This window comes from Labrus bergylta, chromosome 5, assembly GCF_963930695.1.
Source record: "Labrus bergylta chromosome 5, fLabBer1.1, whole genome shotgun sequence".
NCBI lineage: Eukaryota > Metazoa > Chordata > Actinopteri > Labriformes > Labridae > Labrus > Labrus bergylta.
Genome location: NC_089199.1, coordinates 6,567,133 through 6,590,030, shown reverse-complemented (window position 1 = coordinate 6,590,030; position 22,898 = coordinate 6,567,133). Strand labels below are relative to the sequence as shown.

The following is a 22,898-nucleotide window of genomic DNA, read 5'->3' as shown; positions in this document are numbered from 1 at the left end:
ATCCACATGCCCAGATATTTATATTCTGTGACTCTCTCAATCATTAGCCCATTTCTGGCAACTATCTTGATATCGTTTTTGTTAATTTCTGTAGCTCTCTGTGAAAGCATACATTTAGTTTTGTCAGCATTGAGGACTAATCGCAGGTCATTTAGGGTATCCTGCAGTACATTAAAAGACTGCTGCAAATTTGATACTTAAGGAAATTGTGCACACCAGCTTTGTGATACACTAATTGGAATAGAGCCATCAATAATAGAATAAGTACGGCCTTCCTGTGATTTCAAGTCAAAATTTTCATGTACAAAAAAAAGTTAAGCAACGTGTACATTTGTAATTGGGTATTGAAATGTATCTCACTGCAAAACATTCAGAATAAGTTTATATTTTGTATTTGTGTCATCTTGGGCATTTTGTCAACCAAAAGTAATTTGAGCCAAAAAAAATAAAAAATTTAAATTGACTTCATCATACATGTACATTTTATTATTGACAGTATTGATTTAAGTGTATTAAAATTATTAAATTAATAAAACACATTTCCTGACATTACAATTGATATGATTATAATTGTTAAACATTACAACTGCTACCTCTAATACTAATCACTATTATTATTTTTATTTAGATTTCTTTTTTGCACTTTCCCACCATGATATTTTCTACAACTGTAAAGACATAAAAGCACTCAGTGAAATAAGGCTATCATAACTTAGAAACTTCGATTCTAAACTTTTTGAGAGCCTGCATTTTTTTTTACAATATTATTCCTCTCATACTTCAGGTTTCCTTAATAAACGATGTGGTGGTCCCTCTTTCTTTATCCCCTGTAGGTGCACCCAGAGCCTTATGGGTGCACCCTGCCAACACCCCCCCCCCCCCCCCCCCCCTCGCTCTGCAGAGGCAGTGACGTCACCGGGCTGTCTCTCAGTCCCTTCCTGCTGCATCACAACAGGCGTTAGTAGCTCGAGTAGCACCAGTGACCGGGGGACAGGATATCCACACTGCTAATTCATTGATAGAATATCTCTACTGGCGTTTTCAACCCTCAAAAACATCCTAACACGGGGGGCTACCGACAGGAACTGGTTGCAGCGCGATAACCCCGCTCCAGCTGTTGGGACATGGCCAGGCCGGAACAGGTCCTGCTCTTGGAGCCTCAGCACGAACTCAAATTCAGAGGTAAGAGGGGAGGGCCCGCTTTGGACGGGAGGAGGGGAGGGGGGGGGGGAGCTGTCTTTGCCAGCTGGGTGAGGAGGGGGCTGATCGGTGTTACGATCACCAAACTGGGTAGACTTTGCAGTAGACATTTGATGATGTATGTGCAATAAAAAAAAAAAAAAAGCCCAAAAAAGGGGACGGTAGGTCAACTAGCTGAACAGCTAGCTGGATTAGCTCCGGTGAGCTAAGCTAGCCGGGCCCTGTCACCATTATTTCTGCTCCCTCTAAATCGGGTTTTACCAGTGCAACAAACGCCACGAATGCCCACTAGGAAAACGCCAGTCTTCTTAAATATTTCACAACGCAATAGCTTTGTGAATTCATTACATTTCACTGCACATGATCTGCTACATCTCTAGCAGGGTAGTTAGCCAACATTAGCTCGCCTTCTGATTGGCTGTCTCGCTCTGCTGTCCAGCCAGCTGTCATTTAATAACCTGACAGCTCTCAGGACGAAATAGCAGAGCCACCTCTCCTGTTTCATGTGTTACATACACGGGTCATTAACATGCCTGAGCTTTATTATCGCTAATAGACTTCTTGGTGAATCCCTGCATTTGGCTGCAAGATGCCACGTTGCTTTAGGCCCAAATATTGTTACATAAACACATATGGTGCTATTATATCCGATTTGAAAAGATTACAGAGATCCTGCCACAGTGTGAGATATTGCACCTTGAACTCTGGAGTAAGAAGCTTAATTGTTTCTTACATTTTTTAAATTGTTCAAACGAAAGTTGGCCTCTCAACGAGATTAACACATTCAAACTTTTACTCTAATCAGGAGTGAAGTTTGGAGATACATTATTATGCATCCTCTTGAAGTTTGGAGATACATTATTATGCATCCTCTTGAAGTTTGGAGATACATTATTATGCGTCCTCTTGAAGTTGTAGGCTGCTTTGATACAAGTGCAGACAAAAATGAGCTAGTTGGGATTATGGGAAATAGACCATCACAAAATAGTTCATACATTTAGTAGTAATGCAGGTATATGAAATAACATTCAAAGTAATATTAAATTATATAAAAGCTTTAAGTGATTTGCAGTAAATCTGCTAGTTGGCTTGAGGTGCATTGAGGGGTGTGCATGATTGACCAAAATATAATATTGCGATATTTTGGGGGGATTTTACTTATAATGTTAATTGACAGAATGTTGCATCCCTCAAAAATGTGTAAAGTAAATCTCAAAGATGTGTTTGGAAAAGTCTTATTTTTTTGTTTATCACGCTCTTGTTAATAATTTTTTAGATTTTGTTTATGATAACAGTAAAAACAGCTTATTTAAAAAAAACAGTTGTTTGTTATTCACGTTAATGCAATACAAAAACTATCAAATCAGCAGGCGTGTTTTGATAGTTTTTTGCAAAATGATTGACATACTCGATATTGTCATTCTGCACATTGTTAAAACAACAATCAAGATATTTGTCTTGTATAATGTACACTCCTAGTTTCACCTGTGCATTCAACATTTCTGCATTTTGGACTGCACTTGTTTATTAATCAAATTCTTTGGAGTCGAATTAAGTTAATTTGAATTCCAGGTTGTTACACCTTATACAAGCAGAGGCCAACAGACATACACTGTACCAGCTGTTATTCTTATTAATACTGTAGGAATAGTGGTATTAGACTTGTGATGCACTTGGCACTGGTCAAATTGAACTAAAAACAGAATAATATTTTAACAATTCTTTTGGCCAAAAGCAAGAACAGAGCTCTATGGTAGTGGGATACGCTTCAGAAACATGCACCAAAACTGATTTCAACTTTTTGTTGAAATTCATTGTTGCAATTTTGGTGTGTGAGTGTTTCCAGCATGAGGATGATGGGGAACTCACTCAAAAATAATCCTCCCCTTATGTTACTTGTAATAAAGGAATATGCCATGCAGTGGAGAGTGTAGCTCATTGATTATTATGTCCACACAGTTTTTTGTTTCTTGAGGTGTCTTAACAGGATTTTTTGACGGATTACAAGAACAAATCAAATATGATCTGGTTGATCCTTCTACAGATTACTTAGCATGAAACAGATGAACTGTTGCTATGGTTACTTGTAGTTGGATATAGCTTGCAAGTTTATTTATAACTGAAATCGTTGACCGAAATTGTGTTAGATATATTTTAAAAAGACGCTTAAGTAACAAGTATATTCCATTTATTTGGTGTCTTATCATATGTGTACATGGACAAGCATTAACCACAAAGAAAGGAGCTATGTGCCTTCTCAGTATATTACACAAAACAAGAAATCCCATGCTCCAGGCTCCATGTAATATGTAGGCATGTAGTGTGAAATTTCAGTAAACGGATCGTAGGACAATTTTTTAGCCAAAGTCTCAGACCATCTGTGAGCCAAACACTCAAATTTTAGGGACTGGGCTTCTCCATTTTGTAATCATTTTCATCTTCGTCAGGGGTGCTGTTAACAAATCTTAAAAAACTGCCAGCTCCCTACTTTTCATCTCCTATTTATTAAATCTAACCTTGAGAGTCGACAGCTTCGAATATCTGCTCTTCATAATAGTTTTTAACTGCCTTTTGTGGTTTTTCTTGAGCTGGGTGCTCTCCCAAGAAACTTGACAGGAAGTAGTAGATCAGGTGTACAGTAGTCAGTGGCGTGAGTCCCTTTCATTAAAGGCCTTTAGAAGTTGAGCCAAGCCTGTGAGGGTCTGAGTTTCCTCTCTGTCTTTGCTCAAAGGAGAAGGGAAGTGTCAGTTGCTCTGGATGTTTGCTGAACTGAAACTTTATCTTGAATCTGGTGTATGTGCTAATTCTGAAACAGTTCCATGTTTTCATGCACAGTGAGGGGGCCTCTTTCAAGTGAACAGGCTTTACTCGCCATACTAGCAACAGCGGCGACCCAGTTTACAAGTTAGTTTGAAATATATGCTTCAGTAGAAAGTTTGGCTAGGCTAAGTTTTGTATTTTTCTTATATTTGTGTGTATGAATTACAATTTCCAGCTCCAATCTTGTTTGTATTTAAACTGGAAGTTGGTCATCAAATGTTAAGTTCACTGTGAACACTTGTGAGAAATCATGAGTTTTACGTAGAAGTTATTTATCGCCTCGGCAGCTTAAAAAACATCACAAGACTGTCTTAGTGTCTCAAACCAACAACAACCACTATAGATGTTTGCTTATTGCTGGCAATCGGGTGGTTCAGATACTGTGTGATGAACAAATCTTAATATGCAGCAGTACAGTGATAAAAACATGGATAAATAATTATAGAAAAGAAGTGTCTTAGTGTGACTCTGTAAAAAAAAAAGTCAAAATGGTCTGATTCCAGCTTTTTATAGACCTTTTTCTGGTTTCTTTTTTTGTCTTTGATGTTAAAGGGACTATCTTTGGGTTGTGGGAAAAACAAAATCAAGATAGTAGATGACATCTTGGAATAGATAACATGTTTCAACATTTTCTCGCATTTTATGGACCATAAAAATAACCAATGATATCAATGGAAATAATCATTAGACGCATCTCTAAATCTGCGTCAAGCCTTCCTAAAACATGTAAAAGTTATTATTCCTGTCATTGACATAGGATAATTTATGAATAATATTGTTATTTTTTTTAACAAACTGTAAAGCTTCAAAATTATTTTCGGTGACTTTCTTAAGTTTAATTGATTAGAAATAGGTGGTGGTGGCACTTAACTTGCTAACTTTCTGTGATGTTAACGTACCTTTTTTTCATATAGCTCTGATGTCAGCAGACGTTCTGGAAAAACACAGGAGTGACTAATAGTTGCCAGTTAGCTAATCTGGATGCATTTCTTTGAACAGTTTCTGGACTTCTGTCAATAAATAAACTGTTTCCAGAATAAAATGAGAATAAATTAGTGATACGTAACTCTGTGGTTTTGTAAGGGAGCATTTTGGTTATTCATGGAATAAGATTTGTTGGAATTAAATGGGGGATACAAGTAAGAGCACAACCTGTACATAATGAGTAATGTGCAGATAATATCAATTAAGACTCATTAGACTCTGGATTTACCCCAGCATTAATCCATTAGCACGATTAGATTTGCACGTTTTAATGTCCAAAGAGCTCTAATGTCCAACAGACTTTACATTTCTGTTTATGTCATTATCACTCACATGAAAAGAAAACCTCACGCTAAAGTGGAAATTCCTTCACTTCATTCGTCTTCGGATGAATCAAAGGTGCTCTCCGCTCTTTTGGCTGGTGTTAAATTTAAGAGCAATAACTGAACTTATTAATCTGTCTGGTGCCTCTGGACCTCTGATTCAGTCTTCCCACATCTTGTATTATTTTCAGCAGTTTAAATAGGACCGGTATGGCACATATTGAGAGCTTTTTCCCAGGTTGGAAAAACTGCAATGCTAATGAATTCTCTGTGTGGTGTAAAGGGATTAAATATGGACAATAAGAAGATGTAAATCAATTCTAATCAGATTTTTAAAAACAATAGCTCCACATTGTTTGAACACTTTATTTTAACAGAAACATCATGGAATGAGACTGCATGGCTGAAGAGTCAATAGCATTTCTTTTTAATTTGATGTTATATTCCTATTTTTATTTATTTATTTGATGCATTGGTTTAACATCTGTATCAGCCAATATCGGTCCTCTTGACAGACATCAGCAAATAATGTGGCATTAACCGATGTCAGTAGCCGTTGTTGTACCTGTAGTGTCATATCTATTCAATGCTGAGAAGAGGCTTTTCATTGAGCAGAGGAAGTCACCTGTTGGACAAACTCTGATTTGACGTCAGTATCAGACATGATAGACAATGATGGCATTGTGGGAATCTTTTTTTTAAATCTTGAGACTTGAGTAAAACTTTTAATCATTAAAAACAAGCTTTGGTGCACTTGGCAGCAAAACTATGATGATCTAAAATTTCAGATAAAATAAAGAATACATGCTTGTATGTTAGTCCTGATTATTTAGCAACCTCTGTTTAAAATCTCAAATGATTGATTTTGCTGTGTGTACTCTATGCACAGTATCACATTGTGTTTTTGGTTGCACAATTTCAACAGTGTTTCTATGTTAATTCTGCAATATATAACAGCAACTCTTTTTCTTGACAATTAAGAGTAAAAAGCAGTTCTTGTCAGTTGTTTTTATTTTTTGTTTGTCAGGGAGGTTCATAAAGGTCTATTCATTATAATTTTGTGTAGCAACAGATAATGAATTTGATATTGCATGCTGATTATGTATATCAATTAGTTTACTAAGAGACACTCATTTGCTTTAATTGAGTCACTTTCTGATGCCTCAGCTTACACACACTTCAGGCTCCTTTGAGTTTTTGTGCCAATGCCAGTTTCATTCTCCATCAGTCTGTGTATGTGTAATTTTCTCCAACCATGTGGAATTTTAATCAACTTGATCAATGTGGTTTGTGAGATCATAACTCCAAACGTGGTAAACACTTATAAAAATCAAAACGAAAATAGATCTCAGTTTTTATTGATGTGATGTGATGTCATCTGATGCCAAATAACTTTGATCCTTTTTAGTTATTTTACGTATGTTGAAATTAAAATTAAAATTGCAGTCTCTACAAGACATAATATAAGTTCAAACCAACACATGTTCTTCTGAAATAACCCTGTCTTGTTTAATACGGATGTTATTTAGGTTTTCACCTCCTCTTCCTTCTTCGCAGGTCCTTTCTCAGACGTGGTCACAGCAATTCTCAAGCTCTCCAACCCTACAGACAGGAATGTGTGTTTCAAGGTTAAGACGACAGCGCCGCGCCGGTACTGTGTGCGGCCAAACAGCGGAATCATCGATGCAGGAACGTCAATCAACGTCTCAGGTAAGGATTGAAGAGAGTATGTGGTATATGGTACCTGGTGGTTGGTTCCTGTGGTATTACCACATGTCGAGGTCCATTTTATCCCAGAGCAAAGTAAAAAAAGAGGATTTAAAACCCTGCAGACAACTGATCAGTGAGAAAGAATAATCTCTAAAATGGTTGTTTACCTGACACGTGACATCCTTCAAGAGCAAAAAGAACAAATGACAAGAAATAAACATCTCTCGCAATTCTTTTTTATTCACTTGACCGAGATTTCTTTAATTTTTGAGTCAGAAAAACAATGTTATGGTAAAATGATGAATGCAGATGTTATTTCAAGATCATGTTATAGCAGTTGTGCCTGTGACAAGTTTCAAAAGGGATAAAAAAAAAAAAAACAATACGTTACTCTTTAGAGCATCTCCAATATAAGGGTATTGCTGTTTTTTCTTCTCACTCTTGGTTTTTTGTCATTCAGTCATTCTCGTGGAGGACACAGAACCATAATGTTTTTAGTATCATACATTTGTTTGCTCTGTTTACATAATTAGCTTCTCCTTTCCCATGACCAACTACATCCCCTTCCTCCTCCTCCTCCTCCTGCCAGTCCTCATTCCCAGTCGAGACAGGTACAGGCTAGTTTTTCCACACTGTGCCACCTCTGCCTTTTACAGCCACGGGCTCAATTTACAAACTCCCATATCTGGTGTCAACAACTGCAAACTGTGTCATAGAGGCCTGCAGTCAGCAAGTGAGCGACAAATCAGCACAGTTCTCTATGTCAGTTGCCATCATTTCTTCCACTTATTGGGTTGAGAAAGGTCACAGGTTCGAGCCCCAAAAGGAGATTGTTTTCTGCGGATGTAGTTAGTATGGGCAAACACATGTAGCCTTGTTGTGTTTAGGGAGCACTCAAAAGCAGTGGACTTATCAGGATAACAAGGGGTTGTGCTCTCTCAACTTGTTGGCTTTGTATGCTTTTAAACTGGACTCATTAAGTTAATTTAAAGAAACATATAGGTTTACCAACATACCAGGATATTATTTAGTCATCTTGCTTCACTAACCCTGATAAAAGCAGTCACACAAAGTTACCTTTGTTAGTATAAACCTTTTTAAGTCAAACCCAGAGTCTCCATTAGGGCATTCACATAAGAGGAGCCATGTTAGCTCCATATTACCTATCACGATCATGAAAGAGTCTGCCTTCAGGAGTTGGTCATAGTTTAAAAACTCAGATAATATAATGATATTAAGGAATATAAAGAAGGTAAACACATAATCCAGACTACAGTCAACAGAGCTGCAGCAACAGATGCAGAAAGAACTGGCAGGAAAAAAACTCATGGACTGCGTGAATGCGCTAAATAAGCCTTATTACTACACTTATTTGTGCTCAATAGATCTGACTTTACCTCTGTTTATTCCCTTAAATTTATCTTAACATGTAGCAACAACATAAGGGACAAGTTAGACTGATTAACAAACGTTTCACTTATCTTTTTTTTTTTTTTTTGATACCTAATGGTAAAGACATTGGACTGTCTAAAAGCACTTGCTTTGTTCATGTCAGTATTAACCCTGCAGCCTTGTACACAACCTGCAGCTTCAAACAAAGCCCAGCATTCCTGTATACATGCTGTACTTCTTTAACTAGGTTTCTCGAATCTTGCTGCAGTGTAACTGTTACAAACTGCAACAACAGCATTTTTCATAACACCTTAAAATTCAAGGAGAGATCTGTGAGTGAGGCATGAGCTTCAAATCATAGGACTTGCATAAGATCTGGATGCTTGATGGTGAATGTTAGCTTTTTTTACATCCATGCTTTTTTAGTGGATGACAACATACAGAACAAGTGATGGTGGAGTTAAAACCCCGAAATATGCAGCAGTGCAGAAGCAGTTCAGGAAAAGACTGTAAGCATATAATTAAATATACATCAAAATATATTCTTTGTGTGTGTAAACTTAAGTTTGTTTACAACAAAACTGCACCAACAAAAAGGCAACCTTTCTTTCTTCCTACATTATACTTAACTGATAAAGTCTCCTGAGCATACAAAACAGCTCTGAATAGAGTAGAACAAACATGTCTTGGTTGTCAAAACATTTCAAAAGGGGTCTCGTGTAAAGAATTTCAGAATTTTTCACAAATAGTCACTCCTAAACTAACGGTATTTCCCTTAATTTAACAAGACTGCATTGATATATATAACACTTTCCAGTCTAGTTTGTCTCGTATTGCTAGCCTGTAATTTACAAAAAAATCAGCACAAAGAAGCTACTTAGACACACATCCACTTGCACTGAGAAAGAGAGCTGTCTGCCACAGGATACCTACAAACTGGAGATGTGTCATTTGCTGGCTTAGCTGAGATACACATAGTGCTTTTGAAGCATAACCCAGCTGTAACTGTATATGTAATATATAATGTAGCCATGACCACAGGAATGTTGCTGAGCTTGATTGGTGTTATGTAGCAGCTCGAGTGGAAAATATGTGCCGTCAACGTCCTGAAGATTCTTGTGTCCACAAATATTGAGCTTTTTATGTCAGAAAGTTGTCTGACATATTCAGGACATGTTATCTTTCTAATGGAGGCACAAAGCAAAAAGAAAAACACCACAATAACATATAACTGCTCTATTGTTATCTCTGAAGGCTTCATAAGCCCGCGCTGACCTATATTATACTGAATAAAAGACTGAAACAAAGCAGCTCCTGCTTATGTGAGTTAATGATGCCAGGACAAAGAAGCCAAAGGAGTCACTTCAAACTTTTTCTCTTTTTTATTTTTCAAATAATAAACCTTTAACACATTGGTCTCCATTCTGCATGAAACTTGTTTCGCTCTCTCACACATTTTACATATTTAAAAGTGTTTGCCTTTCAGACATTTACCAATAATTGCACATTTTCCTGGTATGGAAACTTTTTATAGTGAACATATAGATCAGAAACGATGCTTGTGATTTTAGAAATGGACTCACACAGTTTATCCAGTAAAGTGTGCTCAAATTATAGTTGACATTAGTATCAGCATAGTCTGCAGAAAATGTAGGAAAGCATCACAGCTGAGAAGACTATGGTCTGTATTGAAGCTAGTTTGTAAAGCAGCTTTCTCAGTACATACGCAGAGTCTTATTGTTGTAAAATCACTGAATGATCCACTCTGAATGGACTAAATTAATTCATAAAACTTATAGTTCAATATAGGTCAGCGCTATTCTCCTGACTTTTTTCAATATAACTTTTATGCTTTAATGCTCCAACTCAGCCTGCTCCTATATTTTAAAAATGTCTTTTGACATTTTAACCTACTAACTAGATTTCCACAACAGAACCTAACTTCTCAGTGTTCAGCTGGTTCCTTTAAAAGCGTGGTGGATGTATTGCTGTCAACTCCTGGGTTGTTGTTAAAATGGGTTATCTGGTGTATATCCTTTTTGGTTGATATTGAATTAGATGGACACAGGAGAGCACAATCATTTTGTGTGTGATCCTGCTGCCACGAGAAGCCTGAATATGAGAAAGTTTCATGAGAGTTGGCTCCTACATCCCGGTGAGTTTTCCCTCAAGGCCTGTATCGCCACAGCTCTGGTTGACTTTCTCTCTCACTCCCACGCTATATCGTCTCTGTAGGTTTGCTGATCTTTGACCAAGCTTTAGTGTTGAGCAATATAGAGAAACGTAGATAGGGAACAGTCGTTTACAACTGAGGCTTCTCTGAGTCGCTGTGAAAAGGTTACTGTTATAGATAGGGGTGTCACACAACGAGCAGTGTGAGATCATGTGTCATATCATATCTCGTTTCGTGTCGCATCATGTCTTAAAGTCCCCTTCTAATCCACCTCGTATCTTGTTCCGTTAGTCAGTGCAGTGTTTTCGTAATCAAACGGAGACATTATCTTTTGTTTTTGCCAAATCTGTTTCTTTATTTTCATTAATTTGTCAGACACAGTATTTGTTTTCTGCAATGCGGCTGAGAATTTATATTAAGTGGGTCAGGGTTTGTACTTTTATTGAAACTGGATGACAGAATACAGATTGTGTCCATACCATATGGACATTGAAATTAAGCATTGCATTTTTCAAAAATTGCACTTAAAACTTTCCAGAAGTGATGAGATAATGGATTTATAATAAGTTGTTAAATCTGCAGATTGACTGAATAAATCTGTGTAAATTCAAATGTTAAGTTTTGCTACTTAACTCCGTTTTTGCATAATACATAGGTTTTCGGCTGTTCTTGTGTGAATACAACAAAATATTTATAGACACATTTTAAACTATATATTTGGTTTGTTTTAATTGATTTAAACAAGGACAACAAAGATGTAGCTCAGCAATATACAACCTTGTGTAGGTCTACTCCATATGTAGGAATCTACATAAATGATAATGATAACAATGATAATTGATCAGGGCAATGCAATTACATTTCCTACTTTTACCCCTCTTTGGGCTTTTCCACCTAAAGTTTAACTATATAATACTGAAACTATAATATTTAAGTTTTCAGCTCATAAAAACACACAATATACTACAGATACGTATTCATATACAGAAAAAACATGACGTACACGTAGCATAATACACTAAGACACACACATCCTCAGCCCATATACCGGTATCATTTTGCACATTAAGCTAAAATCAGAACAGCTCTGGTTTGCATTTCACCTTAACTTCGCCTTTGATTTAAATTATTTCATGTCTGGATTTTATTAGATTTAGATTTGAGTTGGTAATATTTTTCTGTTTTGGCAGAACTTTTTGAAGACAGATAATTGTCAAAATTTAGATCTATGAATTTTTTTATCTTTTTTTTCACAGTTGGAAGATAAAACTTTCCTGGTTAGAGAGGCACCATAACTGGTTCTGATGATTCTTTGTGTCCCTTTTTCAAATGCGCTATGCTATTGGAGTATTGAAATGTCATTACTTCAGGTCTTACAAACTGCATGTAGCTGGTCTTTGTCAGATATAGTTTGACTCTAAGACTCCCAAACTGCCAACATTGTCTGTCACTTTTGACCTTGAAAACAAATCAGTTTATCCAACATCTGAAGTCTTCTGCCAAATCAAACTCCTCTTCTCTTAAGGAACAATTGTACTAGCTTTCCAGCTTTAGATTTAAGTGACACAATGGAGACACTTTGGTTACTGACATCAGTGTATGCCTCATCATTTACTGATTGGCGATGTTTGTCAACAAGTCCGATGTTGGCTCCTACCGATGCTCAACCGACACCCATTTGCATCCCTACTGGTTACTCTTATATTATCTTGTTAAATGTATCTGAAAAACTGGCTCCATGTATTTGTGAATATGAGGTAATATGAACCTTGGGTGGACGTCTGTAAGCACTTCAAGGTAAATAGTTAGCAGGGACTGTTTTGAGTGCCTTTTCTCGTGGGACACATTTAATTAGCGACAGGAAAGGAAAGTTTTCTTGCCTTCCTCACCCCTCTAATGGTTCCATTCATCATAAACAAGCAGACAGGCGATAACCCTCCTGCTTGACCGTGTTGACTACAATTAGCCTCTGTGAGTGTTATAAATGATTACACTGCGTGGAGAAGGAATAAGTCAGGCCATTAGCAGACGTAGCTTTTTGTAAAAGTGTGTTCAGAGACTGTAGATCAAAGAAGCTGTAAATCATTTTTCACCCGCTTGATGTGTGTGTTTTCATTCTCAGGCTTTGGCTCTGGCTCTTTAGTTCTCGTGTTATTTTCTGTTTCTCAATGAACGTACATGCTATCCTGCCTCCTCTCTCGAGTATTGTCCCCTCGGACCTGAGGTAGATGACCGTGCAAATTGGTTCTGACTCAAACAGGACATTCTCAATCTGTTCATGCCGTCTGTTTCTGGTTTGGGATATTGAACCGCCCTGATTGCTTTAATGATGCACTACATCTCCGTGGTTTTCCACTCTGGGGAGAATTGGCATGTGCCATGTATGAAAACCATCCTGATAGCCGTGCTTGCTTTGAAATTAGGAGGTCATTTGTTTCAAGCAAAGGCCAAAGAATCACCCAAAACAGTGGTACTGATGTCAAATATGCCTCACAATTACTCATTTCAAAGCTGAAGTCAAAGGAGTAAATAGATAACCAATCAACAGCTATTTTCATCCCCTCCCTTCCACTTGAAAACGGACATAAGAAAGTGATCATTGTAAATCATCGTTACAGCTTTGAAATACCTTCCCAGTCATTGGAATGACATCAAATAACACACCAGTGACTGAGAGGCCTGATGTGGTGATGCCTTAAAGTAGTCTTCCAACCCCACACCTGCTTTTTGTTAGAGGGATATGTAACATTAAGAAAGAAAAAAAAAAAAAAACAGGGTTGGAAGCTGTTAGAAAGATTACCCCCTGGGGTATTTCTAGATCTGTCAGTGTTTCGCCGTCATGGTAACACAAACTTGGACATAAATCATCTCCAGCACTTTTTTCCGTGCAGCAGAGGCAAGCCCAGAGCCTTGAAGACGTGGAGGCCCTACTTTAGTGTTTGACAAATTCATGGGTATTTGATACTCACTAATTCAAATTTAATCCAGACGAGTGGACACAGACTTGGGGAAGGGAGGGCGAAGGAAAGATGCTGACAAAGAAAAGTAACGGATTGATCGCTGGGGTTTCAGAAGTGTTTATTTTGCGTTTGGTGGTGCAGCAGGTTTCTCCCACAAATCACATTGTGTTCCTGCCTGCTTGCCTGCAGCAGTTTGAAGGGCACTAACAAGACACTTCATCAGACATGTTGGGTGAAGACAGGAAGTGAGGACGAGGTTCTGAAAAAGGGAAACAAAACTAAGTGGAGTCACATCAACAAAAAGTGACCAGAGGAATCATGGGTAGACCTCCTGATGACATGCTGTGTCTTCTGTGGTGCAACCGTTGTCATAACACCCCTGTTTCCCTCTCCTCATGATATACATAAATCCTTTCATGCAGCTGTGTACTTAAATAATAGATCCTCTTAAAGAAGTTTATTTTTGTTAAAGGGACTTATAGTTTTAGTATCAATCTTTACGGCAGTGGTTTCACGTGTATATAGAAACAAATAACTGTCATAATATTTTGAATCTTATATTTAACTGGATGTGTGGCTTTATACTTTAACAACTTATGATGACATGAGAATAAAGTATATTACCAATACAAACTGATAGTGTTCACATTTACCGTAAATATTTCCGTCCCAGTGTCTGGCTGATTAGGGAATGTTCGTTGCATCTCTCTGCCCCTCATTTCCTGACATCTCTTACCTTTCCCTGGTTAAACCAATGAGTAAAATTGCCAAGTATGTTATTATCTTTCATGGTGTTTGTTGAAAATGTCCACACTTAATGATCATTTGTGGTTACATTGAACAACTACGTATTAAGGTCCTTACAAGACATCACATTAATGCAGCCTTTCTTTCATCCCCTTCCTATATCTTTGAGCAGTGCAATGAAACAGGGGTTTTATCCTTTAAAGTTTTCACAAAAATGATATTATGTTTCTTCTTTCTTGTCTCGTTTATTATCTCTGGATCCGGCAGATTAATCTTGTTCGCTCTTGCATGGATTTCCCTGAACCACTGTCCTTAATCATTTTAACAACCCAACCTGAGCTTGCAGTCTTTCTTTGATTTTATTACCTTGTTTTAACTTTTCTTTTCACAGAGAATGAGAAAATGAATCCTGAAGTCTTTATAACGTATGCTCTCTTGCCTATGCTGACACTGGTTGTGTTTTTGTTTTTCAGTTATGCTTCAGCCCTTTGACTACGATCCCAATGAGAAGAGCAAACACAAGTTCATGGTCCAGTCCCTGTTAGCACCTCCTGACATGACCGACATGGAGGGAGTGGTGAGTGCTTCACTTCAGATTTCATGACTTTTACTGTAAGGAAAGAGGCAGTCAATCAGCCAGGATGAGAGGTTGTGTCACAGCGCTGACACATTGCAAAAGAAAATGAGGAGAGTTAAGCCAAAGCAGCATGTGTGGTCTCTTAGGCAATGCTCACACAGCAGGATAAAGTGACCTGAATCGGATTATTTTGCTCCGTTGTGACTCTGATCGGAATTTGTTTATGACAGTGTGAATAGCACAGGTCACATGATATCAGATCTTTTCAAATCAGATTTTGGCCACTTTAATATGTGAATCCAAATCGGATACAGTCCGGATCTTTTCCAGTGTGGCTTCAGTCTTAACAGTGAGGTCGGAAAGCAACTTTAACGGTAATCTAACCCAGTAAGAAGTGAAACACCTTCGTATTGCTGAAAAAACAGGGTTAACCATAAAGTTACCTCAATAACTGGGAAGAACACACTTTTTATTTTACTGATGGTTGTAGATCATCAGTTCTACAGTGTGATGTGATTGGGTTTTTTCTCCTGCGCATGCTGTAATGTGAACAGCCATACAAGAAAAAACGTATCTGAGCAAAAATTCCGATTTGAGCTTTAAGGCTTGCCGAGAGAACGGGACCTTACACCACTGGATAGCTTTAATCTGCCTGCAAATGTGTTGCATGATGTAGTGACTCACACTTACATAAAAAATACCTACACACACTGAATCAACCTAAGCCATTCTAACAATAGAGAGAGTCCACTGCAAGACAGCCTGAATCCTGTTCCATAACTGTCCATGCCTGTGTCCGTAACCTTCACAGAAATTAGATTTAAATCAGAAGAGCACACCCCCTGCTTTACATGAGATGTGGAGTCAGACACCCAATTGGAACAACTAAAGGTTGCAAGACTTTGACCCACTCAGATAATTTCACAGTACTAACGTACCCTGAAAGATTCAAATTACTTACCTTACATGCTATATTGACGGCAATCTTACTGTAAAGATAATCGTCAAAGTCATCATTTGCTTAAATTGAAATGATTACATTTGAAATATGACTTATTCTGCTGAGCAGCAAAGCACCACTCTGGTGTTTCTACTCAGTGGCCTCAGCCTTGGACCCAGTGGGGGTGTTACTGGAGCTTTTAATCCTCCTGTGAAGAGCCATAATCAGCAGCCAGCCCCCTCCTCACTCTGAGTTCGCTGCTTTTGATCTGAAATATTCAAACTATCCTTCCCTTTGTCTTTCTTCTTGGCATATAACAGTCATCTTTGAAGCCATTCAGTCTGACTTGCTATAAACAAAAAACTACACCGACAAATGTTGGAGTTGGTTGTATGTTCTTTAGCTATGTTACACTGGTCCCTTGTGCCTTGATATGATTTTAAAAGTATCGTTTGTTGGAATTATTTTTATTTACTTTTCTTCCTTTATGTGTCTCTAGTGGAAGGAGGCCAAGCCAGACGAGCTGATGGACTCTAAGCTGAGGTGTGTTTTTGACATGCCAGCCGAGAATGAAAAAACGGTAAGCACATGCTGATTATGCACTGCTCTACACCTCACCATGTCAGTTTTCACCATCACTGCAACTTCAATATGCATAGGAAATATGCATCTCAAAGTCTCCTGCTCATTTTCTTTTGGCCTCAGCAGGGTGCCAAAGATTTTTTTTATTATTACTTGTATTTCCAACACCCCTCATTATTACTGCTAGGCTGTCTCACATCCCTCTTCTGATATTTTGATATGTAAAAACTTCCCAAAATGTTTCATCGTTCCTCCTGTCTTGCTCATTCTCACTCTTTCTTGTTTGCTCTGTCTCTAAAGTTTCTTAACCTCTCTCAGCTACACTCACAAGCATCCCTTCCTTTTAGAGGGATATTATCTCGTCATGATATGAGCTACTTCTACTGCCTTCATGATCACAAGGAGCAGAAAAGGACCCATGGTAGCTGGTTGCAATTCATCTTGCGCTGTGCAATGCAAACACATGGCTCCCAGTCGTCACTGAGCAACACAGAGTCCATTACACAACGACAATGCTGATTGAAACCAACTTGTTCCACTTATAAAAGGCACCCCTGGGTGAACTCTACCCCAGACATAGAGGTAGAGGCTCTGTGTTTCTGCAGGCCTGTGAATACGCAGAAGTAATGTTTGTTAAAAGTCTACAAGTCTCCTCAAATAAACTTTAAAAATATACATGTGCCAGGCAGCTACATCGACAAAATCAACGTGGAAACACTGTTTTAGCAAAAGACAACTCTTTGCATGATAACTTGTAACTCTTACAGCACGACATGGAGTCCAACAAGATGATGTCGTCCAACCTGCTGAAGTCAGAGTCCTCTTCGCTGCCTCTGAAGTCAATGAGCTCCACCCTGGACGATGGGGAGGTGAAGAAGATCATGGAGGAGTGCAAGAGGCTGCAGATGGAGGCTCAGAGGCTACGGGAAGAAAACAAACAGATCAGGGTGAGTAAGAGGAATCCAGGACTTCAGCTGATAAATTTGTATATTTCATTTGTATATAGCAAAGCCACAGGTATCACTAGTGTCAGTGGCACTGATACACTCTTTTGAGTTGTGTTTGGCAAGGAGAACTGAAAAGAATGGTGATACAATTCAAGCTTTGCCTTCTGCACTTTAAACTAACTGCAGAGACTCTTGAGGGTAAAACTTTTCCCAGTTTTCCTGATTTCCTGTTATTAAGTGTAACAAATGAAGGGTCCACTTTTCAAATTGTTTTTATGCAATGGTGGTGTCTAAATCCTATATGAGTTTTCCATAAATAAGAAAAATAAGTTGTGATGAACTGAATTGTTCATCACTATCATTATAGTGATAGTAGTATCAAATTGCAGGATTCCTGCCAATACACAACCCTAGCTAAAAGAGGGGAATATCTGCTTCACTGCTTAAAATAAGACTAAAAGATGTTCCTCTTTTAAGAAAATGATGAATCTATTCTAATAACTATAATATCTGCTGTATATTTAATCTCGTAACACATGGTTCAAACAACCCATCTGTCTTCAGGCTTAAATTAAAAACTGTAAGGAACTTTTTCTTCCACTAAATGAGCAACGTTTTATCTCAATCAACAAAATGAGCGATGAGATCACAGTTACATGAGTGGTTCCTGGTTATTTCTTGTCCTGATCAATGTTCACAATCAAGATAAGAAAATTGATTGGAAACACAAGACATTGCGGTGTTCTCCACCCTTTAGTGTTTTTTAACATTAACTCCAGATTGAGGTTTGTAAGAAGTAAAACTGCTCATTTCTATAATCAGTGGCAGACCTCAGGGTTCAAGAAATCAATGAGTGTGACATCCATCACAACGATCAATGAAGTAAGATTAAAAAATTGGGGGTTTATTAAGGTTTGGCTGGAAATGAGTCACAAACACACACACCACAGACAGCTAAGGGAAAGCGGTCCTCTCCTCAACACCACCACTACCACCTCCTCCTTCTCCCCTCTCAGTTCTTGCCAGAGGCAGAACGACTGTTGGCTGCTCCTGCGGCTGAGATTAAACTAACAGAGAGCCCCCCCCCCCCCACCCGCTGCTGGGAAATGAAGTGTGTTGAAGCCTGGCGCCTTCTGCCGTCCCTGGGGGATTTGGTCAGATGAAGATTTAAGCAGATCCTATTTCTTTGAGCTAGTAAATAAATACTGTCTTATCATATTGATGACAAACTGACTGTTTTCGACTTCAACAATCACTTCATTTATTTTGCTCTCTGTTTTTTTCTTTTATTTTTTTACTAATTTAATTATTCCTCAATAAGCCTTATACCTAACTCATATCTTTTTCCACACCCTTTTATTGCTCTAGGAGGATGACGGTCTTCGGATGAGGAAGAGCAACATGATGTCATCTCAGCACTCCTCAGTTGGCATGAAGAGAGAGGAGGGCTTGAGCGCCCGTTCAGTGGCCCTCATCGTGCTCTTCTTCGTGGTGGGCGTCATCGTGGGCAAGTTGGTCTTGTAGACGGCAGCGCAGTTCGGTCGGCCGCAGCATGCTTTCTGGGGGGGGAAGAAAAGCAAACACGGGATCTGGGATTTTTGGATCAGAAATGCCATAATGTCGCTGGGTGGGGGGGTGGTACTAGTTTTGATTCAGTCTCATTTATGTAAAAAACTTTCAAAAGTAATGTATGAGGAAAAAAAGAAGAAAAACGATTTATGATCTTATGAACAAACCTACTGTTACAGCTCTTGCCTCTGCGTAATCATCACATAATCATTCTGGTCCTCTTCCCAAAGTTTCTTGTATAGATGAATGGTTTTGTGGGTGGGGGTTAACAAAAACATGATAAATGCTCGTGATTCAGACCAATGGATTTTCTAACACCGGCAAAGTGGTGTTGGTGTGATTGAGTCAGTTTGCAATTGTACGAATGTCATTTTAGTGTATTGTTGTTTCTTTTTCTAAACGGCAGAGGCCAGAGCCTATGTATATTTAAACAAAGTCCCCCCCCCCCCCCCCCCATTCTCCCCACTGTACAGTACATCCAGGTGTTCCTTCCAGCTAAACCCCCTTTAAGGAAGGGATTAACCAGAGAGATGATCCGCACAGTCGGGGTTACACACAGGGCTAAGAAACTGACTTGTCCAATCAGAGGCTTTGTAAAAATCAGCTCATCCTTGATTGTAGAGCGACCTTGATCAGTGGATGAAACACAATACCATAGGTATTTTCTTTCCTCGTGTTTTTATTTCACTCTACCTTACTCCGCTCACCTTTCACTCAGTGCTCACCACACCCCCGGTTGTCTGAGGGGGACGTTTGACTGCATGCGTTCACACAACAGAGTGTTGCATCTGGACTTTTCAATCTAATTTAATTGCTTTTTTTTTAAATGGTGATAATAATGTGATTTGGCTGTAGGTTTGCACAACTACATTTTCTGATTGTTTTCTCTTTCTTTTGTGTTTTTTGTTCCATTTTTATGATTTCAAGTAAATTTTCTTTGTTGTTGTTGTTAGGGTTGAAGCATTTAAGAATATTGCAGCTACCAGAAATGAGCTCCAGATTTGTAGGATTAGTTCATTTTTGTTCTCCAGATAAAGCCTTGCCTTGTGACCTGTTTGGGCAAGTTATTCTCAGGCCAAGATGGAGGTTTATAAATATATATATATATATATATATATATATATACACACACAGTACAATAACATATATATACACACACACACGCACAGTCAGAGAAAGCATGCATACATATACTGTAGTGAGAAAAGAATGGACAGAAGGTGCATGCAGAGTTGAATGGTTATGTCCTTCCTTGCCAACTTCAACAACATCAAGGTTCTTTAAGAGTGTAAGGCACCTTGGTCTTTTCCATCTCTTTATTGTTTCCTACTGAGCCATACATTTGTTGACTTTCTGTTTTGCTTGGGGCAAATGTATGCGAGAGATCAACTAAGTGTTTTGAGCCGCATGTCCTCCACTGCTGGTGAGTTTGCTGTTTTTTCTTTCAACTCCACTGCAGTTTAATTTTGGGTGTTTGTTCAGCATTTATCCGTTGCTTATTAATGTTGTATCCTCACTGCATTTTAAGTTGTGTTTGTATTTAATGCACAAAGATTAAGAGTGTCTCTTCTTTGATCTTCCTTCAGCATACCACATGTTTTTTATGCAATAGAAAGATGGGGGTGGAAATAAGCATACAGCAGACTGGCTTAAGGCCTGGATGGGACCACATGATGACAATGTACTGTTCTAAAAACTGATGGTTATTTTCTCGTAAAAATAAACAACAGGGAAAAAAACGAACTGTCATAATGTTCCATATCCAAATTTGCACAAGGAAAGAAGAAGAGGAGTATGTCATTTTGCTTTGCAATATTTGACAGAAAAAGAGTAAATTATTTATCCCATTTTATCCACTTAAATTTGGGTGTTTCCCCGCTTTGCTAAAATTAAAGAAAAAGGACAAAATGCCCCCATCGTTTCGTGTAAAGTGAGGTGGAACACAATGGATCTGATTGCTGGTTAAATAATTGAAATAAACATCAGCTTGTGTTTTAACTGTATCTCTGTAAAGTCGTTGGGTTGAGGATGACTTGCTGCTTAAAATGAGGGCAGAGCTGATCCTGAGCTACAGTCAAGTCTCAGGCCATCAGACCTGGGTCACTTAGTACTTGCAGAATTCTTTTTTTTTGTTCATTGAATCCTGGTTGGAGTATCAGAACATGTTAAACAAGTAAAATATTTTAAAAGAACCAGAATATACTGTTGCGTGATTATTAATTTACCACTGTCCGGCTCTGATTCCGTTAATGCTTATCGGGCACTCCAAACAGGAACTAACAATAAAATGTAAATACTAGTTGATCCAGGCAGGGTTGTAAAAACACACTACACTAACCTTTTCTGGAGTCTCTGACCATCACCGTGATCAATGTAAGCAGTCGGGAAACTGTTTTGTATGTATATAAATAAATAAATAAATAAGTCTATCTGAGAAGAAGATTAATATTCCTAGTCAAGTAGTCTCTCTGGTGTATAAAAACTACCCAACCTGGTTGGACTATGTAGCATCTTAATAAATTAAATGAATAAAGCCCCTACCAAACCGAGTGAAGTTATTTCCTGTCATGAACATTCATATACAGTATGTAGTGCATTATACAAAGGTGGTCCCTAAGTTCCTGTAGTGTGGGTATGTTTACGATTTGAAATGTGCCAAACAAGTATAGAGAAAGTGTTATCTTGTGATCTCTTCCACCAACTATTGCTACAGAGGTTAGCTCATTTAGTCCGAGGTTTAAAAAAATACAACCATAAAGGCAAAGCTTATTCCCCTTTCAAAAGCAATACAGACTATAAAGGTACTGACCATGCGAAAACTTTTTAAAGAATAGAGTCAATAAAATGTGTCAAATTCTACAATTCACTTAGCAGACGCTTTTATCCAAAGCGACGTACATCAGAGAGTAAGTACAACACAAGCAAGGATCTAGAAAAAAGAGAACAATGTCAGTAAGAGCAAACGATCAGCTTTGAGTCCGATTGGACACACAGGTGCTGACAGGAATTGCACAGAGGCAAAGCACAACATTGACGGCAGTTCTTGAGAGCTCTAATCAGTATAGAAACCATCTTATAAGTCATCGTTATCAACAAAAACCATTGTCACAACCATCATCATCAATAACATTGAGACCATCATCAGTTTGTAGGTATTCATGAAAGAGCTGGGTCTTTAGCGTTTTCTTAAAGGTACAGAGGGACTCTGCAGATCAAATGGAGTTTGGAAGTTCATTCCACCACCGGGGGGCAACAGAGGAGAGAAGAGTCTAGTCAGCGTCTTAGGACCCTGTTGTAAAGGTTGGATCAGACGCCTTTCATTGGCAGAGCGTAGTGGGCAAATGAGGTTGAAATGTCTAAATGGTTCTCATATTTTCATAAGAACAAACCCTAAATTGACACACAAATATTTTGAACCCCCCCCCCCATTTAATGTTACATTTAATAATCATCCTTTGAGTCTGGGTCTGATAATCAAATGTGCTTTTATTGGTTATGTCTTTGCAAAGTTAGTTTAAGCACTAAGTGGAATCTCACCACTACAACGTTTCAATACCGTAGCAAATCGACCTACACAAAATCTATCATGTCTGAAAAGTTAAATTAAAGGATACAGTTAGTATATTTATGCCATAAGGTATATTTTCAGATGTGGATGGAAATCAGATATGACCTCTGAGGGCCTGTGAGAGGTCAAATCCAAGATGGCCACCATTTCCTTGGATCTAATGGTACGCTCCATTTACCTCAGAAGTTGGATGTCGGAGCTGGAAATTTCGTCACAACCAAGTTGACCTCGTTCCGGTTACAAGTTGGCAACAAGTTGGCAACAAGTTGGAAAAGCAGCATGGACGCCTCCAGGAGTAGGCCTACCTTTGTTTTGAAAGCTGATACCAGGTGATTAGAACACATGATAGTTGGGGCGAAAGCAGCATGACGACCTGTCAACAGATAGAACTTGCATGGTACTAACA

The 22,898-nt window shown here is 38.4% G+C and overlaps 1 protein-coding gene across 1 annotated transcript; it reads left to right on the top strand.

Moving 5' to 3' along the window:
• Positions 1-929: 929 nt before the first annotated feature.
• LOC109980843 (vesicle-associated membrane protein-associated protein B/C) lies at positions 930-21,473 on the top strand. Its single transcript, XM_020629388.3, has 6 exons — positions 930-1,182; positions 6,885-7,037; positions 14,783-14,886; positions 16,326-16,406; positions 17,176-17,355; positions 18,724-21,473. The coding sequence occupies exons 1-6, from the start codon at positions 1,125-1,127 to the stop codon at positions 18,877-18,879; spliced, it is 732 nt and encodes a 243-aa protein (XP_020485044.1). The 5' UTR covers positions 930-1,124; the 3' UTR covers positions 18,880-21,473.
• The last annotated feature ends 1,425 nt before the right edge of the window (positions 21,474-22,898 follow it).

Bases quoted from the DNA above. Each gene is read 5' to 3' on its own strand.
- LOC109980843 (XM_020629388.3), top strand. From the start codon at position 1,125: ATGGCCAGGCCGGAACAGGTCCTGCTCTTGGAGCCTCAGCACGAACTC. The intron at 14,887-16,325 runs GTGAGTGCTTCA...ATGTGTCTCTAG, and splicing joins TGACCGACATGGAGGGAGTG to TGGAAGGAGGCCAAGCCAGA. The intron at 16,407-17,175 runs GTAAGCACATGC...TAACTCTTACAG, and splicing joins CAGCCGAGAATGAAAAAACG to CACGACATGGAGTCCAACAA.